The sequence below is a fragment of the Pleurodeles waltl genome, chromosome 3_1 (assembly GCF_031143425.1).
Source record: "Pleurodeles waltl isolate 20211129_DDA chromosome 3_1, aPleWal1.hap1.20221129, whole genome shotgun sequence".
Lineage (NCBI taxonomy): Eukaryota > Metazoa > Chordata > Amphibia > Caudata > Salamandridae > Pleurodeles > Pleurodeles waltl.
Genome location: NC_090440.1, coordinates 6,104,563 through 6,126,346, shown reverse-complemented (window position 1 = coordinate 6,126,346; position 21,784 = coordinate 6,104,563). Strand labels below are relative to the sequence as shown.

Here is a 21,784-nt window from a genome sequence, read left to right as displayed (position 1 = left end):
CTAAACACAGCACTTAAACACGGCATCTAAACACAGCACCTAAACACAGCACCTAGACACTGCATCTCAAGAGATGCAGTGTAGAGAGACAGCACCTAAACACTGCATCTAAACACAGCATCTCAACACTGCATCTAAACACAACACCTTAACAAAGCACCTCAACACAGCATCTAAACACTGCATCTAAACACTGCATCTACATTTAAACACTGCATCTAAACACAGCACCTAAACACTGCATCTAAACACTGCACCAAAACGCAACACCTAAACAGAGCACCTAAACACGGCATCTAAACATAGCACCTAAACGCAGCACCTAGACACTGCATCTCAACACTGCATCTCAACACAGCACTGAAACAAAGCATTTAAACACTGCATCTAAACACTGCATCTCAACAGTGCATCTAAACACAGCATCTGCATCTAAACACACCTAAACACAGCACCTAAACACTGCATCTAAGCACAACACCTAAACACAGCATCTAAACACTACATCTAAACACTGCATCTAAACTCAGCATCTAAACACTGCATCTAAACACTGCATATGAGCACTGCATCACTGCATCTAAACTCAGCATCTAGACACTGCATCTACAACTATTCACTGCATCTAAACACAACACCTAAACACAGCATCTAAATGCAGCACCTAGACACTGCATCTCAACACAGCACCTCAACACAGCACCTCAACACTGCATCTCAACACTGCATCTAAACACAGCATCTGCATCTAAACACTGCAGCTCAAAACAGCACCTAAACACAGCATCTACATCTAAACACAGCACCTAAACACAACACCAAAACACAGCATCTAAACACAGCATCTAAACACTGCATCTAAACATTACATCTAAACACAGCATCTAAACACTGCTTCTAAACATTGTAACTAAACAATGTAACTAAACACTGCATCACTGCATCTAACCTCGTCATCTAAAAACTGCATCTACATCTAAACACTGCAACTAAACACAGCACCTAAACATTGCATCTAAACACTGCACCTCAACAAAGCACCTCAACACAGCTTTTAAACACTGTATCTAAACATGGCATCTACATCAAAACACTGCACCTAAACACAACACCTAAACACACCACCTAAATACAGCATCTAAACACAGCACCTAAAATCAGCACCTAGACACTGCATCTCAACACTGCATCTAAACACAGCATCTGCATCTAAACACTGCAGCTAAAAACAACACCTAAACACAGCATCTACATCTAAACACTGCATCTAAACACAGCACCCAAACACAGCACCTAAACACAGCATCTAAACACAGCACCTAAACACAGCATTGAAACACTGCATCTAAACACTTCACCTAAACACTGCATCTAAACACTGCATCTAAACACAGCATCTAAGCACTGCTTCTAAACACTCACTGTAACTAAACACTACATCACTGCATCTAAACTCAGCATCTAAACACTGCATCTACATCTAAACACTGCATCTAAACACACCACCTAAACACAGCCCCCAAATACAGCACCTAAACACTGCATCTAAACACAGCACCTAAACGCAGCATTGAAACACTGCATCTAAACACTTCATCTGAACACTGCATCTAAACACAGCATCTACGCACTGCTTTTAAACACTGTAACTAAACACTGCATCACTGCATCTAAACACAGCATCTCAACACTGCATCTAAACACTGCATCTCAACCCTGCACCACAACACAGCACCTAAACACTGCATCTAAACACAGCATCTCAACACTGCATTTAAACACTGCATCTCAGCACTGTATCTCATCACAACACTGCATCTCAACACTGCATCTAAACACAGCATCTGCGCCTAAATACTGCAGCTAAAAACAGCACCTAAACACTGCATCTAAACACAGCATGTAAGCACTGCTTCTAAACACTCCCTGTAACCAAACACTGCATCTAAACACAGCATCTACGCACTGCTTTTAAACACTGTAACTAAACACTGCATCACTGCATCTAAACACAGCATCTCAACACTGCATCTAAACACTGCATCTCAACCCTGCACCACAACACAGCACCTAAACACTGCATCTAAACACAGCATCTCAACACTGCATTTAAACACTGCATCTCAGCACTGTATCTCATCACAACACTGCATCTCAACACTGCATCTAAACACAGCATCTGCGCCTAAATACTGCAGCTAAAAACAGCACCTAAACACTGCATCTAAACACTGCATCTAAACACAGCATGTAAGCACTGCTTCTAAACACTCCCTGTAGCCAAACACTGCATCATTGCATCTAAACTCAGCATCTAAACACTGCATCTACATCTAAACACTGCATCTAAACACACCACCTAAACACAGCACCTAAACATAGCACCCAAATACAGCACCTAAACACTACATCTAAACACAGCACCTAAACACAGCATTGAAACACAGCATCTAAACACTTCATCTGAACACTGCATCTAAACACAGCATCTAAGCACTGCTTCTAAACACTGTAACTAAACACTGCATCACTGCATCTAAACTCAGCATCTAAACATTGCATCTACATCTAAACACTGCATCTAAACACAGCACCTAAACCCAGCACCTAAACACTGCATCTAAACACAGCATCTCAACACTGCATCTAAACACTGCATCTCAACCCTGCACCACAACACAGCACCTCAACACAGCATCTAAACACTGCATTTAGACACTGCATCTCAGCACTGTATCTCATCACAACACTGCATCTCAACACTGCATCTAAACACAGCATCTGCATCTAAATACTGCAGCTAAAAACAGCACCTAAACAGAGCACCTAAACACTGCATCTAAACACTACATCTAAACACTGCCTCTAAACACAGCAACAAAATGCATCATATAAACACAGCATCTAAACACTGTAACTAAACACTGCATCAAAACACAGCATCTAAACACTGCACCTAAACACTGTAACTAAACACTGCCTTGCTGCATCTAAACTCAGCATCTAAACACAGCATCTAACTGCATTTAAACACTGTAACTAAACACTACATCACTGCATCTAAACACTGCATCTAAACACAGCATCTAAACAGCATCTAAGCACTGCAACTAAACAGTGGATCACTGCATCTAAATACTGCATTTAAACACTGCATCTCAGCACTGCATCTCAACACTGCATTTCAACACTGCATCTAAACATTGCACCTAACCACTGCATCACTGCATCACTGCATCACTGCATCACTGCGTCACTACATCTGAACACTGCATCTAAACACAGCATTTAAACAGCACCAGGGTGATGTCTACATTGGTCCGGTGACATCATGGGGGTCATTACAACCTCGGCGGTCTATTAACAAGACTGCCGAGGGACCGCCGTGTGGAAGACCGCCAGTAGTGGCGGTTTGCCGCTCGGCGTATTATGACTGTTGGCTGCTCTCCGTCCTTTTTAGGACGGATAGCCGCCAACAGCCATACTGGCGGGCGGCGGGGAAGTGGAGGTTGCTCCACCTCCACCGCCACGGCAACAGAACACCGCCCAGCGAATCACGTCCTGTGATTCGGCGCGGCGGTGTGGTGTCGGCGGAGCAGCCCCCATGGCTCCCATCCCCTCCCGGAGGATCGACGGAACAGGTAAGGCGATCGTCCGTTAGGGGAGGGGGGTGGGGGGGGTGTTGTGTGTTGTGTGGGTGCATGGGGGTGTGCGTTTGTGTATGCAGAGGGGGTGTGTGAGTGCGTGTATGCTTGCGGGTGTGTTGCTTGTTTTGGGAATGAGTGCATGTATGTCTGTATGTATGTCTGTATGGATGTGTGCGTGTATGGCTGTATATGGGTGTGCGTGTCTGACTGAGTGTGTGGATGTAGGCATGTATGTCGGTGTGTGCGTGTGTGTGTTGGTGGTGCCTGCGTGCGTGTCATGTGTGTGTGAGTTATGTGATGTTGGGGGTCGGGGTGGGGAGGGGGGCCCTGCCACCTTTGGGGGGTGGCAGTGGTGGTGGTGGGTGTAGGGGAGGGAGTCAGGGTGGGGGAGACCCCTATCAGTGCCAGGGAAGGAATTCCCTGGCAATGATAGTGCTTACCGCCATAGATTTCATGGCGGTTCCTACCGCTGGAAATCCACGGCGGTAAGCCGGGTCAAAATACCGGCGGCGGTATTGTGACGGCCGCCGGGCTGGAGACCCATGTCTCCAGCACAGCGGTCATCTCCGCCCTGGCGGGCGGAACGGAGAAGCGGCGGATGACCATGGCGGTAACCGTCATGGTCATAATACCAAAAAAAAGACTGCCAGCCTGTTGACGGTCTTACCGCCGCTTTAACACCATCCGCCAGGGTTGTAATGACCCCCCATGTGTGGCTCACACAATGCCGACAATAGCCGTTGAGCTGACCGATGCCACCTGATGGCACACAAGGGTACTGCTCGAGAAAAATCCCCAGAGCCAGACTGACACCAAATCTCTGGATCCAAACTGACGTCTGTGGAAATTCAAAAGGTAAGCAATCTGCAACTAGAAATCTCTATCAGATACAGCAGCTAAACACTGAATCTACACAATGTATCACTGCACCTAAAGATGTGAAGCAGCATCTAAACACAGCATCTAAACACTGCATCTAAACATTGTATCACTGCTTCTAAACACTGCATGTAAACAGCATGTAAACACTGCAATTAAACACTGCAACTAAACACTGCATCTAAACACAGCCTCTAAACACAGTGTCTAAACACAGTGTCTAAACACTGCATCTAAACACAGCATCTCAAAACAGCATCTCAAAACAGTATCTCAACACAGCATCTCAACACCACATCTAAATACTGCATCACTGCATCTAAGGACTGCATTTAAGCACACCATGTACACACAGCATCTCAACACTGCATGTAAACAGCATATAAACACTGCATCTAAATACTGCATTTAAACACTGCATAAAGTAAGATGTCCATTGGCATATGTGTGTGAGGTTGGGAACATCGCTTGGCCTGTGGCTAGGCCCTGCACTTAAACCCCTTGGGGACACCAAACACTATGCTGCGCACAGCCAGAGGCCATGCGCAGCCTGTGGTTGTGCGCATCATCTGGCCTGCCCCAATGCCGCTGCTCATGGCTTTGTCATTTAACACTTTAAAAGTGTCATTTTAAGTAAGGCAGATCTACAGGCTTAATAAAAGGGCCAGCACATCAACACATATAATGCTGATCTTTTAGCTTTGGCACAGAGTGATCAGTCACCATAATCAAATGTATATTTCATAAATTCCCACATTGCAATGTTTAATAATGGCAATAACATATTTTCAATAAAGCCTTTTTAAGAAAACACTATCATGTCTGAGTGTTCTTTTAACATTTTGAGGCCATAGTGGTACCTGCACTCCAGCTGAAGAGCTCTACCATGGAAGACTTTATAAACAAAAATGGTGGCTCTCCTTGGGATCAAGGATTCAATGACCCAGGAGACTTACAGAGTTTTTTTAATGTTGTTGGGGGAATGCTGCACTCCCTGTAGCTCCCTACACCATTAAAAAAACACGTTTTGGTGGAGCCCCCTAGCCCCCTAGGAGAGATGAAGGCAGCTGTTTCTCATCCAGTTGGCGACTGCTTCCATGCCTTCATGGAAGTTATGTCTGGCCTTGTCGGGTTTGTTGGAGAGGGAGGGGATGAGTTCGGTGTCGTCGGCGTAGGAGATGATGTTTATTCCGTAGCTTCTGACGAGGGTGGCTAGCGGGACCATGTAGACGTTGAACAGCGTGGGGCTGAGGGAGGATCCCTGTGGCACTCCGCAGGTGGTGGGTGTGGGATCTGCAAGGAAGGAGGCGAGTCACACTTGTTGCGTTCTGCCGGAGATGAAGGATTGGATCCAGTCGAGGGCCTTGTCTCTGATGCCGGCTTCGTGGAGTCTTCTTATTAGGGTGTGATGGGGGACTGTGTCGGAAGCCTCCGAAAGGTCTAGAAGGATGAGTGACGTCATCTCTCCCTTGTCCAGTAGGGAGCGGATGTCATCTGTTGCGGCCTGGAGGACTGTTTCGGTGCTGTGGTTTGACCTGAATCCGGATTGGGAGATGTCGAGGATGTTGTGGTCTTCTATAAATGTGGTGAGTTGGCTGTTGACTGCTTTTTCAATGGCTTTCACAGGAAATGGAAGTAGGGAGATGGGCCTGATGTTTTTGAGGTCATGGGGTCTGCAGAGGTTTTCTTGAGGAGGGGGTGGATCTCGGCGTGTTTCCATTCGTCGGGGAAGGTGGCGGCAGCTAGTGAGCGGTTGATGGTGAGGTGGAGCTTGGGGGCGATAGTTTCAGTAGCACTGTTGAAGATGTGATGGGGGCATAGGTCCGTGGGAGCCCCGGAGTGTATGGACTTACTTCATTTTTTTCAGCGTATCTTCGTTGATGAGGGGTGTCCAGTTGGACAGTGGGTTCTGTCACAGGTTTGGACCTCATAGTACTAAACACACACACGTCACTATTCTCCATTGCACCAAGCAGGATTCAGTCAGTCAGTCAGTCAGTCAAAATAACTTTATTCGGCGTTTTGCCATAAAAGTATACATGCATACATAAAAGTCATCATAAAATACAGTACTTATAGCATTCATAAAAAGCAAATCTATTAAATCTAAGCTTTCCGCCCAAGCTTACTAAAACAGTATAAGATAATAAATACTTATGAAAGCGTATATAATGATAAGACAATATAGTAATAAGACAATGCCTAGTTTCTCTCAATAAATAGTCACATTACCAGTTCATATCGGTTTCTAATGGTGGTAGTGGATTTAATAAAACTAAGAATAGAAATGCACATTTGTTTGGATGAGAGGCTTTGGATGCCAGTCAATCCTTCTTTGTAGGAAGAAGTGTGCAAGTTACGCAAAATGGGTAATAGAAAGGATTTCCTGGGAGCTGAGTAAAGTTTACAAAATAAAATAAAGTGGCAAGTGCTTTGTTTCGAAAAGTTATCACAAGGGCATGGCGGTAGTGTTTTTTCCCACACACATTTTATCGGGAACGCCACTCTAAAATGGATCAGGTTAAATCTAAAAAGTACGAGTAAAGAGTATAAAGAAGGGGTTGGGGACCAAACAAAATAAGGTTCTAGCAAGTCTGATGATAAAATTTGTATGTATGAATTAAAAGAACTCAATTTCTCTGCTACTTGGTATCTAAGATTCATAACATGCTCTTTATGCCGAAGTTTAACAATTTCTTTCGCATTAGCTGGCAGGAGCTCTGGTTTAAAATACATATACTCCAAGTCCAAGTTTCGGAAGCCATTGTGAACAAAATTTAGCCATGGAATTTTGTTACAGTTTGTTAGTGAAATACAATCTTTTACGCAATCGTGTGTTAAAGTAGCCGCCGGATTTGACCATACTTTTATCCATAGCAAAAGTGGGGCAATATCTATCAAATCTGTAATGTAGCGGATTCCCAGTTCCTCATGGCATAAAATGTTCGCTATGTTCTTAGGTACCATAAGTAACCGATTAAGGAATTTATTCTCTGCAAGCTGTAGAATGCTTGGCTGGTATATCCCCAAAAGCCACCCCCATAAATCGCCGCCGAAACACATTTAGAGTTGTAGAGCGTGAGGATCTGATGGACCGGTCTATGCCCTAATCTGCGGGCAAAACGAAAGATTGCCTCAACATTTCTTGCCAGTTGTTGAAACTTAAAATTCAAATGGAATTTCCAAGACAGAGTGGAACTTAAATACAGACCTAGATAGCAAAAGTCTTTTACCTTTGTCAAAGTGTCCCCCCCATTCTAAAACATTTGGTACGAGTGTTTTTAGGACCGCAGGTCATAACGTGTGATTTTTAAAAATTGACTTTCAAATCAAGCTCTCGTGTGTGTGTTAAAAAAAGATCCAGGAGGGTCTGTAGACCATTGGCCGTGCGGGCGATTAAAACAGCATCATCGGCATATAATAAAATTGGCAATTGTCTAAAACTCATCCTTGGGAAATCCTTACCATTTTGGACCAAACAATTATACAAGCCGTTTATTTACAGTAGAAACAAAAAAGGTGCCAGTGTGCAGCCCTGTCTAACACCTCGATTGGAAGCAAGGGGATGAGACCTTTCACCATGTTGTCCAAACTGAATTAAAATAGAGAGGTCAGAGTATAAGCGTTTGATCAAATCCAGCAAATCTTGCTCAATCCCCATTGTATCCATTATGTCCCACAGTTTTGCTCTATTCACCATATCAAATGCACTGGACAGGTCTATAAATGCTAAGTGGATAGGTTCCCTTTTGGCAATAACATATTTACTGAGGATAAGATGTAAATTTAGGGCCTGATCCACTGTGCCTAATCCAGGCCTAAACCCGTATTGAATTGGCGATAGAATGTTTGTCCTTACAACCCAATCCTCGAGCCGGGTCAGAATGACACTCCCCAGGATCTTTGCCGTGGAGTCTATTAGAGAGATGGGTCTATAGCAGAAAGGGCCAAGCCTATTACCCTTTTTGAAGATCGGGACGATTATTGCCATTAACCATGAGGAGGGGATGGCACTTTGAATAGCACTGTTCAGAACATTTGTGATTAATGGAACCCACAGATCAGGTAGAGATTTAAATAGGTCCACCGGTATCCCATCGGGGCCAGGAGCTTTCCTTAGTTTCATTTTAGTTATTGCTGCACTGATCTCATGTGCCTCAAGTAAAATGCCGCTCTTAGCTGGAATTAGAGTAGCCGAACATGTGAGGCCACGTACCTCCCCTCCATCATTAGGATTATTTGCAGATTGAAATATAGATGAAAAATGGTCTACCCAAACCCCCTCTGGTATCAAACAGTCGTCGTCCCTATTTTCCTTTCCTGAGAAATATGGGTGATTAACCACCTTCCAAAATTGAGAGGGATCCCGTAGTTCCGTCGCTGCCATAAGGTCTTCCCAAGCGCTAATGCGTATTTCATTCTTTCTCTCTTCAAGGACTGATTTGTATCGGCCCCTGGCCTGTTTAATTAAATCCTGATTACATGGAATAGTTTTGATCGCTGACTTTAGATCTCTATGGGCAGCCGTACAGGCAGAGTTGAACCACCGTTGAGATTTTGCACCTTTGGGATATTGGGCACACGTCAGTGCCTCAGAAATAGCACAGCTTAAAGATTCAAAGGCAGTTATAAGGTGGAATGGAGTGGATTGCAGGGACAAGCAAGTGTTGATGTCAGCCTTATTTTGAGTTATAAGGTTCGCGTGAAAAGTGTTAGGGTTTACTCTCTCCCACCTCATGCGAGGGCCAGAATTTCTTTTAAACACCTCTTTCCCTTTATATGCAGTCCTAGGTAAGATTACTCTAGTTTTAAAGGATAATTTTATACTCAAAGGGTTATGGTCACTGGCACAGTGAGAATTAATTTTAAAATCTACTATTGAACGTGAAAGTGAGGAGTTGATAAGAATAAAATCAATAATGCTGCCATTAGTACTCCCTGTATAGGTGGGTATTTCTCTTATATGACTATTTGCCATATCCCTTGCAAAAGCAAGATAAAATTTATAAATGAGGGTATTCAAGGCATTTCCTAAATTAGAGTGAATGAAATGAGTGAGTGACTCTCTGCCTTCTGTAGCGGCACCACATAAGTGGGGTAATTCATACTTGCATAACTGAACATTAAAATCTCCAACCCAGATCGTATCAAATTCCCTGTCCTGGAGTTTCCCGGCTAAGTCTAGTTGGTCTGTAAGCTCTTCGAGACTTCCTGGGAGGGCAACACTTGGAATGTTATTGTAAAAGTTTAACAGTAGAATGTCTTTCCGTCCAGATATTGATAATAAAACTACCAAAAAAAAAGCAGAAGACCAAATCAATGAAACCTCAATTTTGGGGAGTAATAAAGACACAAGTACCAGAAGACCGCCACTTGGTCTGCCTGCTCTGGATGGAGTAGCTGGCTGAGACACGGAGTAGTAGCCGTCTAAATGGAAAGGTGCCGTAAGCCAAGTTTCTTGGAAACAAATGATATCAAATGTGGATATAAACTCCAGCCATTCCAAATTTTCAACTTTAGAACGAAGCCCAGCAATATTTCAACTAATTAAAGATAACAATGCATTGCTTTGCTGGGGCATTTTCCCAGACTCCTCAAACATGGCCGTATCTGTTGTAAGATGTGGAAAGCTAACTATCTCATCAGACCCTATGGGCGATTCCAAAAGTGTATGCACTCCCATCAGCTCTAGTTCCTGTTAACAATCAATTGCATCAAGGGAAGAGTGATTTTGGGTACCCCCAGGGTCAAGGGTGGGGTTCTGTAAAGGTGCCTTTGTTAAAATATTTTTACCATGGGAAGCCCTCATAGGAGGAAGTAATGAAGTGGGCGGCCTGTAAAAAAAGCTTAATGGATAGACTTTGATCCCACCTTCCCAGGAAGCAGGATTCAATTCTGTGGCTCTCTGGTTACACACAGACCTCTGGTTACACAGACCTCTGGTTATCCACACAGACCTCTGGTTACAAACACAGCCCTCTGGTTATACACACCGACCTCTAGTTACACAGACCTCTGGTTACACAAATAGACCTCTGCAATGTATTAACCAATAGATGTTTCATAATGTACAATAGTGCATTTCCCACTGATTAACTTAACTTGGAATTATGTGTCAAAAAGGAACAAAAATGCGGCAGGGTTGATCAATTAATGTGGCAAAAGAAGTACAGTTATAAATGTTGTAATGTCAATAGCGCCAACTCCAGTAAATGCGAGACCCGTTGCATTGCAAATGCTTGTTATGTATATGGTACATAATACATGTGGGTCTCCTTTAGAAACCTGCTGCATTATTGGATTTAGCTTGCACTTAATGTTCACCCTTTCAGTTCAGCCGAGAGCCCTTATGCCAGAGTGTTATGTTGCAGCACTTTCTCCATCACAGGGTCAAAAAGTAATGTGATGCCACTTCCTGTGACGTCATCAATGTCGGAACATTTGGATTATGTAATTTCCACTACCCCTGGTACTTTAGTGAATCGACACTAATGTCTCTACCAGCTCACTGGTGTCACGACCCGCCGCTCTGTCACCCTCTGGGGGTTGTGGTGCCCACTGTACCCCCCAGAGGGTGATGTACTGCCTCCACTCCCCTGCGGCCTGTGCCTCTCCCGCCGCGGACTGTACCCCCAATGGATGATGTACCAACTCTACCCCCCTGTGGCCTGTGCCTCTACCCCCCTGCGGCCTGTACCCCCCATTGGGTGATCTACCTCCTCCACCCCCCTGCGACCTGTGCCTCCCCCGGCGGACTGTACCCCCCATAGGTGATGTAGTGCCTGTACCCTCAGCAGCCTGTGACCTCAGCGGCTTGTACCCCCAGTGGGTGATGTACTGCCTCCACCCCCTTGCAGCCTGTGCCTCTCACCACCTGCCGATTGTACCCCCAGTGGGTGATGTACCGCCTCCACCCCCCTGTGGCCTGTACCCTCCCAATGTGTGATCTACAGCCTCAACCCCCCTGCGGCCAGTGCCTCCCCCGCGGACTGTACCCCCCGTGGGTGATGTATCACCTCTACCCCAGCACCCTGTAGCCCCCTAGTGGGTGATGTAACGCCTCCCCCCCCTGCGGCCTGTACCTCCAGTGGGTGATGTACCGCCTCCACCCCCAGCAGCCTGTACTCCCCAGTGGGTGGTGTACCACCTCCTCCCCCCTGCGGCCTGTGCCCACCCCCATGGATCGTACCACCAGTCGGTGATGTACCACCTCCACCCCCCTGTGGCCTGTGCCTCCCCCCCCGCAGACCGTACCCCCAGTGGATGATGTACCGTCTAAACCCCCCTGCGGCCTGTGCCTCCCCCCGCGGACCATACCCCCAGTGGGTGATGTACCGCCTCCACCCCCCTGCGGCCTGTGCATCTCCCCCCCCTGCGGCCTGTACCCCCCAGTGTGTGATCTACAGCCTCCACCCCCCTGCGGCCTGTGCCTCCCCCCACGGACTGTACCCCCTGCGGCCTGCGTCTCTCCCCGCTGCGGCCTGTACCCCCCAGTGGGTGATGTACCGCCTCCACCCCCCTGCAGCCTGTGCCTCCCCCCTGTGGCCTGTACCTCCAGTGGGTGATGAACCACCTCCACCCCCAGCGGCCTGTACTCCCCAGTGAGTGGTGTACCACCTCCTCCCCCCTGTGGCCTGTGCCTCCCCCCGCGGACCGTACCCCCAGTGGGTGATGTACCGCCTCCACCCCCCTGCAGCCTGTGCCTCCCCCCCACGGACCGTACCCCCAGTGGATGATGCACCGCCTCCACTCCCCTGCGGACTGTGCCTCCCGCCCTCCCCCACGGTCTGTAGCCCCAGTGGGTGATGTTCTGCCTGTACCCCGCGGCCTGTGCTCCCCAGTGGGTGATGTTCACCTCCACCCCCAGAGGCCTGTACCCCCAGAGGGTGATGTAGTGCCTGTACCCCCTGCAGCCTGTACCCCCAGTGGGTGATGTATTGCCGGTACCCCCAGTGGGTGATGTAGTACCTGTACCCCCTGCTGCCTGTGCCCCCCAGTGGGTGATGTAGTGCCTGTACCCCCTGCAGCCTGTACCCCCCAGTGGGTGATGTTCTGCCTCTAACCCTGCAGCCCGTGCCACCCCATCGATGAGCTGCACCCAGCTTACCTTCAGCATGTCCTTGTAGCGACCCATCTCCGAGTGGGCAGTGATGAGACAGCCCAACACACGGAACCTGCCCGCGGGGTCCTCGCTCTTCTCCAGGACCCTCAGCCACACCTGTAGCGCCCGCTCCGTCTGGTTGGCCTGGTAGAGCTGCAGCCCCTTCTCGATCTGCTGCTTGGTCTGGTCCTGACCCATCTCTGCTGCACCAGGAGTGTCCCCTGGACCCCCAGACCTGGGCACCTCCTCGCCTGCAGCCGTCCTGGGGGATCCGGGCACCGCAGCTGTGATTGGGGTGAAGGCGGGCAAATGCCTTATTCAGGGAGTCCGTCCCTGACTCTGGTCGAAGGCAGCCAGGTCCCTGCCGAGCTACCCCAGAGTGGGTCACGACAGCTGGTGGGGCTGGACTGACTAGACAACCCCTCTGTGCCACGGTGGAGGCTGGCCTGACTAGACAACCTCTCTGGGCCCACTGGGGATGCTGCCCTCTCTAGACAACCCCTCTGTGCCCACGGTGGACACTGGCCTGACTAGACAAACCCTCTGTTTCCACCCTAGAGGCTGGCCTCTCTAGGCAACCTCTTTTGTGCCCACGGTGGAGGCTGGCCTGAATAGACAACCCCTCTGTGCCCACTGTGAAGGCTGGCCTCTCTAGACAACCCCTCTGTGCCCACTGGGGAGTCTTGCCTGACTAGACAAACTCTCACTGCCCACTATGAAGGCTGGCCTGACTAGACAACCCCTCTGTGCCACAGTAGAGGCTGACCTGACTAGACAAACCCTCTGTGCCCACTGTGGAGGCTGGCCTCTTTAGATAACTCCTCTGTGCCCAGGGTGGAGGATGGCCTCTCTAGACAACCCCTCTGTGCCCACTGTGGAGGCTGGCCTCTTAGACAACTCCTCTGTGCCCAAGGTGGAGGCTCGCCTCTCTAGACAACCCCTCTGTGCCACGGTGGAGGCTGGCCTCTCTAGACAACCCCTCTGTGCCCACGGTGGAGGCTCGCCTCTCTAGACAACCCCTCTGTGCCACGGTGGAGGCTGGCCTCTCTAGACAACCCCTCTGTGCCCACGGTCGAGGCTGGCCTGACTATACAAACCCTCTGTGCCTACAGCCCAGGGTGAAGGCTAGCCTGTCTACACAACCCCTCAGTGCCCACTGTGAAGGCTGGCCTCTCTAGACAACTGCTGTGTGCCCGGGATGGAGGCTGGCCTGACTAGACAAACCCTCTGTGGCACGATCGAGGCTGGCCTCTCTAGACAACCCCTTTGTGCTCACTGTGGAGGCCGACTCCGGTAAACAGCGCCTCTGTGCCCACGGCAGAGGCTGTCCTGACTACACAACCCCTCTGTGCCCACGGTGAAAGCGCGCGCAAAGCCTTGATGTGGACTCTATGCCATTGCAGAGTCTTGTTCAACGCCCGGATCTGGACGCTCTGCGGTCCGGAGAGTCCGTTGCTGTCCTCGGGACAGGCCTGGTTAGTCAGTCAGAGGACCCCTCGGTGGCAGGGGTGTGAGACTGGTGGGCCCCTCAGCGGTGCCAGGGGTGTGAGACTCGTGGGCCCCTCAGCGCTCGACACTGATCCGTCAGGTGCTTTGGTTGCCAGTGCGTGGATGCCGGACGGGGCCCCCTGTGAATGTCCCGATCTGCAGTGCCCGTCTTATGCCCGGGGTGGGGAGTGCGTTGGCATCCTAAAGTGCACAGTCCGCTTGTGCCCAGAGTGGAGGCCTGTCCGGCCCTGAGATCCGTCCCTTGCCCTGAGGTCTGGTTACTCCACAGACCAGGGGTCCCCTGTGATCTGTGCCTTGGGAGGTCCTTTCAGTCCAGAGTGCAGGGGTCCCCTGTGATCTGTGCCTTGGGAGGTCCTTTCAGTCCAGAGTGCAGGGGTCCCCTGTGAGCTGTGCCTTGGGAGGTCTTTTCAGTAAACAGTTCAGGGTCCTCTGGGAGCTGTGCCTTGGGAGGTCCTTCCAGTCCAGAGTGCAGGGGTCCTCTGGGAGCTGTGCCTTGGGAGGTCCTTTCAGTCCAGAGTGCAGGGGTCCCCTGTGAGCTGTGCCTTGGGAGGTCCTTCCAGTCCAGAGTGCAGGGGTCCTCTGGGAGCTGTGCCTTGGGAGGTCCTTTCAGTCCAGAGTGCAGGGGTCCCCCTGTGAGCTGTACCTTCGGAGGTCCTTTCAGTCCAGAGTGCAGGGGTCCTCTGTGAGCTGTGCCTTGGGAGGTCCTTTCAGTCCAGAGTGCAGGGGTGCTCTGGGAGCTGTGCCTTGGGAGGTCCTTTCAGTCCAGAGTGCAGGGGTCCTCTGTGAGTTGTGCCTTGGGAGGTCCTTTCAGTCCAGAGTGCAGGGGTCCCCTGTGAGCTGTGCCTTGGGAGGTCCTTTCAGTCCAGAGTGCAGGGGTCCTCTGTGAGCTGTGCCTTGGGAGGTCCTTTCAGTGCAGAGTGCAGGGGTCCCCCTGTGAGCTGTACCTTGGGAGGTCCTTTCAGTCCAGAGTGCAGGGGTCCCCTGTGAGCTGTACCTTGGGAGGTCCTTTCAGTCCAGAGTGCAGGGGTCCCCTGTGAGCTGTACCTTGGGATGTCCTTTCAGTCCAGAGTGCAGGGGTCCTCTGTGAGCTGTGTCTTGGGAGGTCCTTTCAGTGCAGAGTGCAGGGGTCCCCCTGTGAGCTGTACCTTGGGAGGTCCTTTCAGTCCAGAGTGCAGGGGTCCCCTGTGAGCTGTACCTTGGGAGGTCCTTTCAGTCCAGAGTGCAGGGGTCCCCTGTGAGCTGTACCTTGGGATGTCCTTTCAGTCCAGAGTGCAGGGGTCCTCTGTGAGCTGTGTCTTGGGAGGTCCTTTCAGTCCAGAGTGCAGGGGTCCTCTGTGAGCTGTGCCTTGGGAGGTCCTTTCAGTCCAGAGTGCAGGGGTCCCCTGTGAGCTGTGCCTTGGGAGGTCCTTTCAGTCCAGAGTGCAGGGGTCCCCTGTGAGCTGTGCCTTGGGAGGTGCTTTCAGTCCAGAGTGCAGGGGTCCTCTGTGAGCTGTGCCTTGGGAGGTCCTTTCAGTGCAGAGTGCAGGGGTCCCCTGTGAGCTGTACCTTGGGATGTCCTTTCAGTCCAGAGTGCAGGGGTCCTCTGTGAGCTGTGTCTTGGGAGGTCCTTTCAGTCCAGAGTGCAGGGGTCCTCTGTGAGCTGTGCCTTGGGAGGTCCTTTCAGTCCAGAGTGCAGGGGTCCCCTGTGAGCTGTGCCTTGGGAGGTCCTTTCAGTCCAGAGTGCAGGGGTCCCTTGTGAGCTGTGCCTTGTCCAGAGGTCTGTTCCCTTCAGAGCCCAGGGGTTCCGCGTGGGAGCTGTGTTTTGCCCAGAGCTCTGCGCCTCGAGAGATCCCTTCAGTGCACAGCCCTGGGGGTCCGCCTGTGAGCTGCGCCGCGCCCAGAGGTCCCTTCAGCACAGTCCAGGGGCCCTCGGCGCACCCTATGAGGAGGGGCAGCGCAGTGCCAGCATTGGGTCCCTCGGCCGGGGCTGGCAGCAAGCAGGGCCCCAGTCAGACTTCAAGCCGTGGACGAGTCTCCAGGTCTCCCAGGGTGGGGGTCCCCCGCCCCCCAGGAGCAGAGCCGGCCCTGCCCCTCGCCCAGCCCCACAGCTGTCCCTGCCAGTCCGGCCAGGCTTGGCAGGAATAGAAGACTTGGCAAGTCCCAAGGTGACCGAGCCAGCGGGCCCTCGCCCCCTCCCGGGCCCCGGACACAAATACTCCAAGACGGGTGTGTGTATAAATACCAGCCCCCCCGCCATTCATTGACATAAACACCCGCAGCCGCTTGAAGACCCCCACCCCCGCCAAGGAGGGTATTAATAACTCAAGAGAGACCAGCGAGGGGGGCAGGAATGCGCGCCTCAGATGAAGGAGCTCGGTGACATGGGGGGGGCATGAGGAGGACCAGACCGTGACCCCCCAGGGGGGGTGGGTCATACACCCCATGGGAGGATGAGGAGGGCACCGCGAGGGGGCAGGTCTGGGAACAAGTGAGAAGAAAGGGTCGCAATTCTGGACAAGAATGTCCGGACCAAAGGTCAGTTTTACAACCACATATGAGGACGTAAAGCAGGAATGTCTCAGTGAGAATAAAGACAACAAACACCAGTCATGATTGTGGGACCCCCCCCCCCCCAGAGAACAGAAAGCCACCACCAGACACCCCAAACCCCCCAAACAAACCCAGGAGCCCCGGCGTTCAAGCAGCTACACAGGAAAGCATCTGAAAAGACGAAAATAAAGTGACTGACCCCGCGCCTGTGGAACCCCAGGACTCGGGCTGCACCCTGAAACTTCAAAGCGCTCACCCTGGCAGCACGAGGCGCTGCTTCCTGCCCCTGCTGGGGGTCGCGTCAGATGGCATCCGCGGAACCACTTAACTCTCTCCAAGCCCTGCATCACTAACAAACACTTGGGATCTTCTTAAAGCTTCCCTCACACGCCCACGGAAGAGGGACCCCAGGGGGTCAGTGAAGAATCAGCAGGGAGAGATTATCCAACCAGCACCATTACCACAGCGGTAACTACCTCTTCCGACGGATACTTCCACCTGTAGATTCCTCCCAAGCTACCCCGTCCCGAGGAGGGCTGATGAATGGGTAGATGAGGGAATCCCAAGAACTGACCATGTGACGTGCCTTCTGGTCGCACTTCTGAGTCCAAGCAGTAATCCTTGTGGAGGTGCAGTGATGCCCACCTGCACGCCTTCCAGATGTCTGCAATCGGATCCCTGGCGAGGGCAGAAGTGGTCGATGTAGCACTGGTTGAACGGCCTCTGATCCCTCCCGGAGTGTTCATTCAGCGGGTGATCTACCTGGACAGGGCCTGCGCGGCACCGTGGCATCTTGATTGGCACCACAGATGCACAAGAGGAGCTGGGCACCCACCAATATGCCCCGGTGCGACCCAGGTATCAGCTGGGCACCCACCTGGGGCCGACCCTGTGCGAGCACTTGCACTTCGTGGGGTGAGGTGGGGTGAAAGGATGGGAGGGCGAGGCCGAGGGGGACGCGAGTCACAACCCTTGGCAGGGACGCAGCCCTGGTTCGCAACACCAGCCTGTCCAGGGGGGGGGGGGTTGAAGCCTGGAATCCCACTGTCCGGACTGCTCGAAGTGATTGGCACCAAAAACATGGCTTTTACAGTTAACATTCATAACTGGCAACTATGTCGGAACTCACATAACGTTAAGGCCCCACTGGGGCACAACAGGAGGGGTTGCAGGGTACAGGTCAGTCATCCCTTTAAAAAAAGGCTTCCCAATAGGGGATCTGAATAGAGAAGGCTGGTCTGGGAGACTGCAGGAGGCTGGCCTGGTGTGTGGTGAGCACCTAAGGTGTATCACCTTATGCCAGGTCCATTTATCCCTTATTAGTGTAGTGTAGGCAGTGCCTAGAAGCCAGGCTCTCTGGCGGTAGCTGTGGATGAGCAGCCAAGGCTTATCTAGGAGACATGCAAAGCTCATGGAATACCACTGTAGTCACACAGTACTCACACACATGAAAGAAAATACTCAGTGTTACAAAAATAAAGGCACTTTATCCTTGGCACAAATCACCACACAACACTAGACAGGTGACCCACCCGTAGGAGATAAGTAATACATTAAATATATACACTAGCGATCAGAAATAGGCATAGAAAAGGTTACAAAACAGTGCAAACAGTAATAACCAGTAGTGACCCTAGGGGGAGCACAAAACATATGCTAAAAAAATGGAATGCGAACAAGGTACCCCCACCTAGGTAAGTAAAATGTGTAGAGGGGAGATGGGGGTACTAGAAAACCACAGAGGTAAGTAACACAGTACCCCCAGGCGACCAGGAATGCAGGAGTAAGGGCCAGATGTCTATAAGGATTCTGCATTCGCAAATGGTGCGAATCGCAAAATTCCACCATTTGCGAATGCAAAATCACCTTTCATGATTTATGAAACAAATTCGCAGTGCAATTTTAAGGAATCGCAAAAATAGCGATTTTTAAAATTGCAACTCTGATTAGGGAATACCTATTTGCGATTACCTATTCACATGTATCATGCATTTCCTAAACGTGAATTTGGCATTTAGGAAATGCAATTACCACAAACTCAAGTTTGTGTTACCACATTGGCAATTGTTACCAGTTGCAAAGCGCATCAAATTTAAAACCTTATGTTTAACCTATAAGTCTGTGCATGGAAGTGGATCCGAATATTTATCCTTGAGACAACAGTGGTACAGACCCAGGCGGCAACTTAGATCTACAGGAGCTTCCCTGATCCAGGCTCCTCGTCCTCATAGGGCGAGATGGGGTGACAGAGCTTTTACTGTAGCTGCTGCCAAGTACTGGAACTCCCTCCCGCTGTTTATAAGGAAGGACAACATTTCTTGACCTTCAGGAGGCTGGTAAAAACCTGCCTCTTTCCTCAATAAATCTTTCTGTATTGAGCCCTTTCTTGGCCTACAGTTACTTACTCATCTCATACTGAGCGCTTCGATGCTACAGCCGGAATGCGCTTTATAAATACTAAATACAAATACAAGCATGTGCAATTTAAAAAAATGCATCACAAATGCATTTTTAAAAATTACATGTAGCGCACACATGCCCCTTCGCTTTACATGTCCACAAATATTTTTGGGGTGCATCAAAGGGGGCCTTAGGCCCCCAGCACCCTGGGGTTTGCATTACCTAATTTGTGAATTCCTAAGTGGAATTTGCAAATTAGGGAATGCAAAACCATTCGCACCTATGGGCCTACAGGCCCCTAGGGATGAGTGGAGTCCCAGTCCCTAATTGCGATTCGCTAATAGCAATTGCGACTTTTAAGAAATCACTATTATCGAATCGCAATTTTCATTCATCTCATTTTGCATTTCTTAAATAGCAATTTCTTAAAAATCGCTATTTAGGAAATGCAACCGTGATGATGATACATCTTGCCCTAAATCACTGGGTTTTCCCCAAACCACCCAAAAGGAGGAAAAGAAGAAAAAGAAGACACCCACAGAAGAATGCAAGAAAACCAGAAATAGATACCTGAGGAAAGAAGACCTGTGGAGAGCGGGGACCATGTCCGAAGGTCACGGTGGAGTCCAGGATGAGTATGAGTGTAAGGAAATGGCTCCCTGTTGCAGTTACCCCCCCCTTTTTGCCTGATACTGATGCTGACTTTACTGAGAAGTGTGCTGGGACCCTGCTAACCAGGCCCCAGCACCAGTCTTCTTTCACCTAAAATGTACCATTGTTTCCACAGCTGGCACACCCCTGGCACACAGATAAGTCCCTTGTTAAAGGTACCAGTGGTACCAAGGGCCCTGTGACCAGGGAAGCTCTCTAAGGGATGCAGCATGTGTTGTGCCACCCTAAGGGACCCCTCACCTAACACAGGCACACTGCCATTGTAGATTGTGTGTGTTGGTGGGGAGAAAAAGGCAAAGTCGACATGGCATATCCCTCAGGATGCCATGCCCACAAAATACTGCCTGTGGCATAGGTAAGTCACCCCTCTAGCAGGCCTTACAGCCCTAAGGCAGGGTGCACTATACCACGGGTGAGGGCATAGCTGCATGAGCAATATGCCCCTACAGTGTCTAAGTCTATTCTTAGACATTGTAAATACAGTGTGGCCATATTAAGTATATGGTCTGGGAGTTTGTCAAAAACAAACTCCACAGCTCCATAATGGCTACACTGAATACTGGGAAGTTTGGTATCAAACTTCTCAGAATAATAAACCCACACTGATGCCAGTGTTGGATTTATTAAAAAATGCGCACAGAGGGCATCTTAGAGATGCCCCCTGTATTTTACCCAATCCTTCAGTGCAGAACTGACTGGTCTGTGCCAGCCTGCTGCTGAGAGACAAGTTTCTGACCCCATGTGGTGAGGGCCTTTGTGCTCTCTGAGGACTGAAACAAAAGCCTGCTCTGGGTGGAGGTGCTTCACACCTCCCCCCTGCAGGAACTGTAACACCTAGCAGTGAGCCTCAAAGGCTCAGGCTTCGTGTTACAATGCCCCAGGGCACCCCAGCTAGTGGAGATGCCCGCCCCCTGGACACAGCCCCCAGTTTTGGCGGCAAGTCCAGGGGAGATAATGAGAAAAACAGGGAGGAGTAACTCACCAGTCAGGGCAGCCCCTAAGGTGTCCTGAGCTGAGGTGACCCCTGCCTTTAGAAATCCTCCATCTTGATTTTGGAGGATTCCCCCAATAGGAATAGGGATGTTCCCCCCTCCCCACAGGGAGGAGGCACAAAGGAGGTGTAGCCACCCTCAAGGACAGTAGCCATTGGCTACTGCCCTCCCAGACCTAAACACACCCCTAAATTCAGTATTTAGGGGCTCCCCAGAACCCAGGAAATCAGATTCCTGCAACCTGAAGAAACAAGAAGGACTGCTGACCTACAAGCCTGCAGAGAAGGAGGACGACGACAACTGCTTTGGCCCCAGCCATACCGGCCTGTCTCCAACTTCGAAAACCTGCTCCAGCGACGCATCTGACAGGGACCAGCGACCTCTGAAGCCTCAGAGGACTGCTCTGGACTAAAGGACCAAGAAACTCCAGTGAACAGCGGCCCGTTCAAAATCTGCAACTTCTTTGCAACAAAGAAGCAACTTCCAAGGACTTCACGTTTCCTGACGGAAGCATGAGACTCAACACTCTGCACCCGACGCCCCCAGCTCGACTTGCAGAAAACCAACACCACAGGGAGAACTCCCCGGTGACTGCGAGCCCATGATTAGCCAGAGACGACCCCCCTGGGCCCCCACAGCGACGCCTGCAGAGAGAACCCAGAGGCTCCCCCTGACCGCGACTGCCTGTAACAAGGGACCTGACGCCTGGAACCAGCACTGCACCCGCAGCCCCCAGGACCTGAAGGAACTGAACCTCAGCGCAGGAGTGAACCCCAGGCGACCCTCTGCCTAGCCCATGTGGTGGCTGTCCCAAGAAGCCCCCCTGTGCCTGTATGCACCGCTAGAGTGACCCCCGGGTCTCTCCATTGTTTCCTATCTAAAACCCGATGCCTGCTTTGCACACTGCACCCGGACGCCTCTGTGCCGCTGAGGGTGTGTTTTGTGTGCCTACTTGTGTCCCCCCAGTGCTCTACAAAACCCCCTGGTCTGCCCCCGAGGACGCAGGTACTTACCTGCTGGCAGACTGGAACCGGAGCACCCCTGTTCTACATAGG

The 21,784-nt window shown here is 50.5% G+C and overlaps 1 protein-coding gene across 1 annotated transcript in view; it reads right to left on the bottom strand.

Annotated features, from left to right (window-relative positions):
- Window positions 1-16,209, bottom strand: part of RAPSN (receptor associated protein of the synapse) — a 272,608-nt gene extending 256,399 nt beyond the window's left edge. The window contains exon 1 of the mRNA XM_069221622.1: window positions 12,634-16,209. Within this exon, the coding sequence (XP_069077723.1) occupies window positions 12,634-12,825 (192 nt within the window). The 5' untranslated portion in view covers window positions 12,826-16,209. The remainder of the gene's footprint in view (window positions 1-12,633) is intronic.
- Between the last annotated feature and the right edge of the window lie 5,575 nt (window positions 16,210-21,784).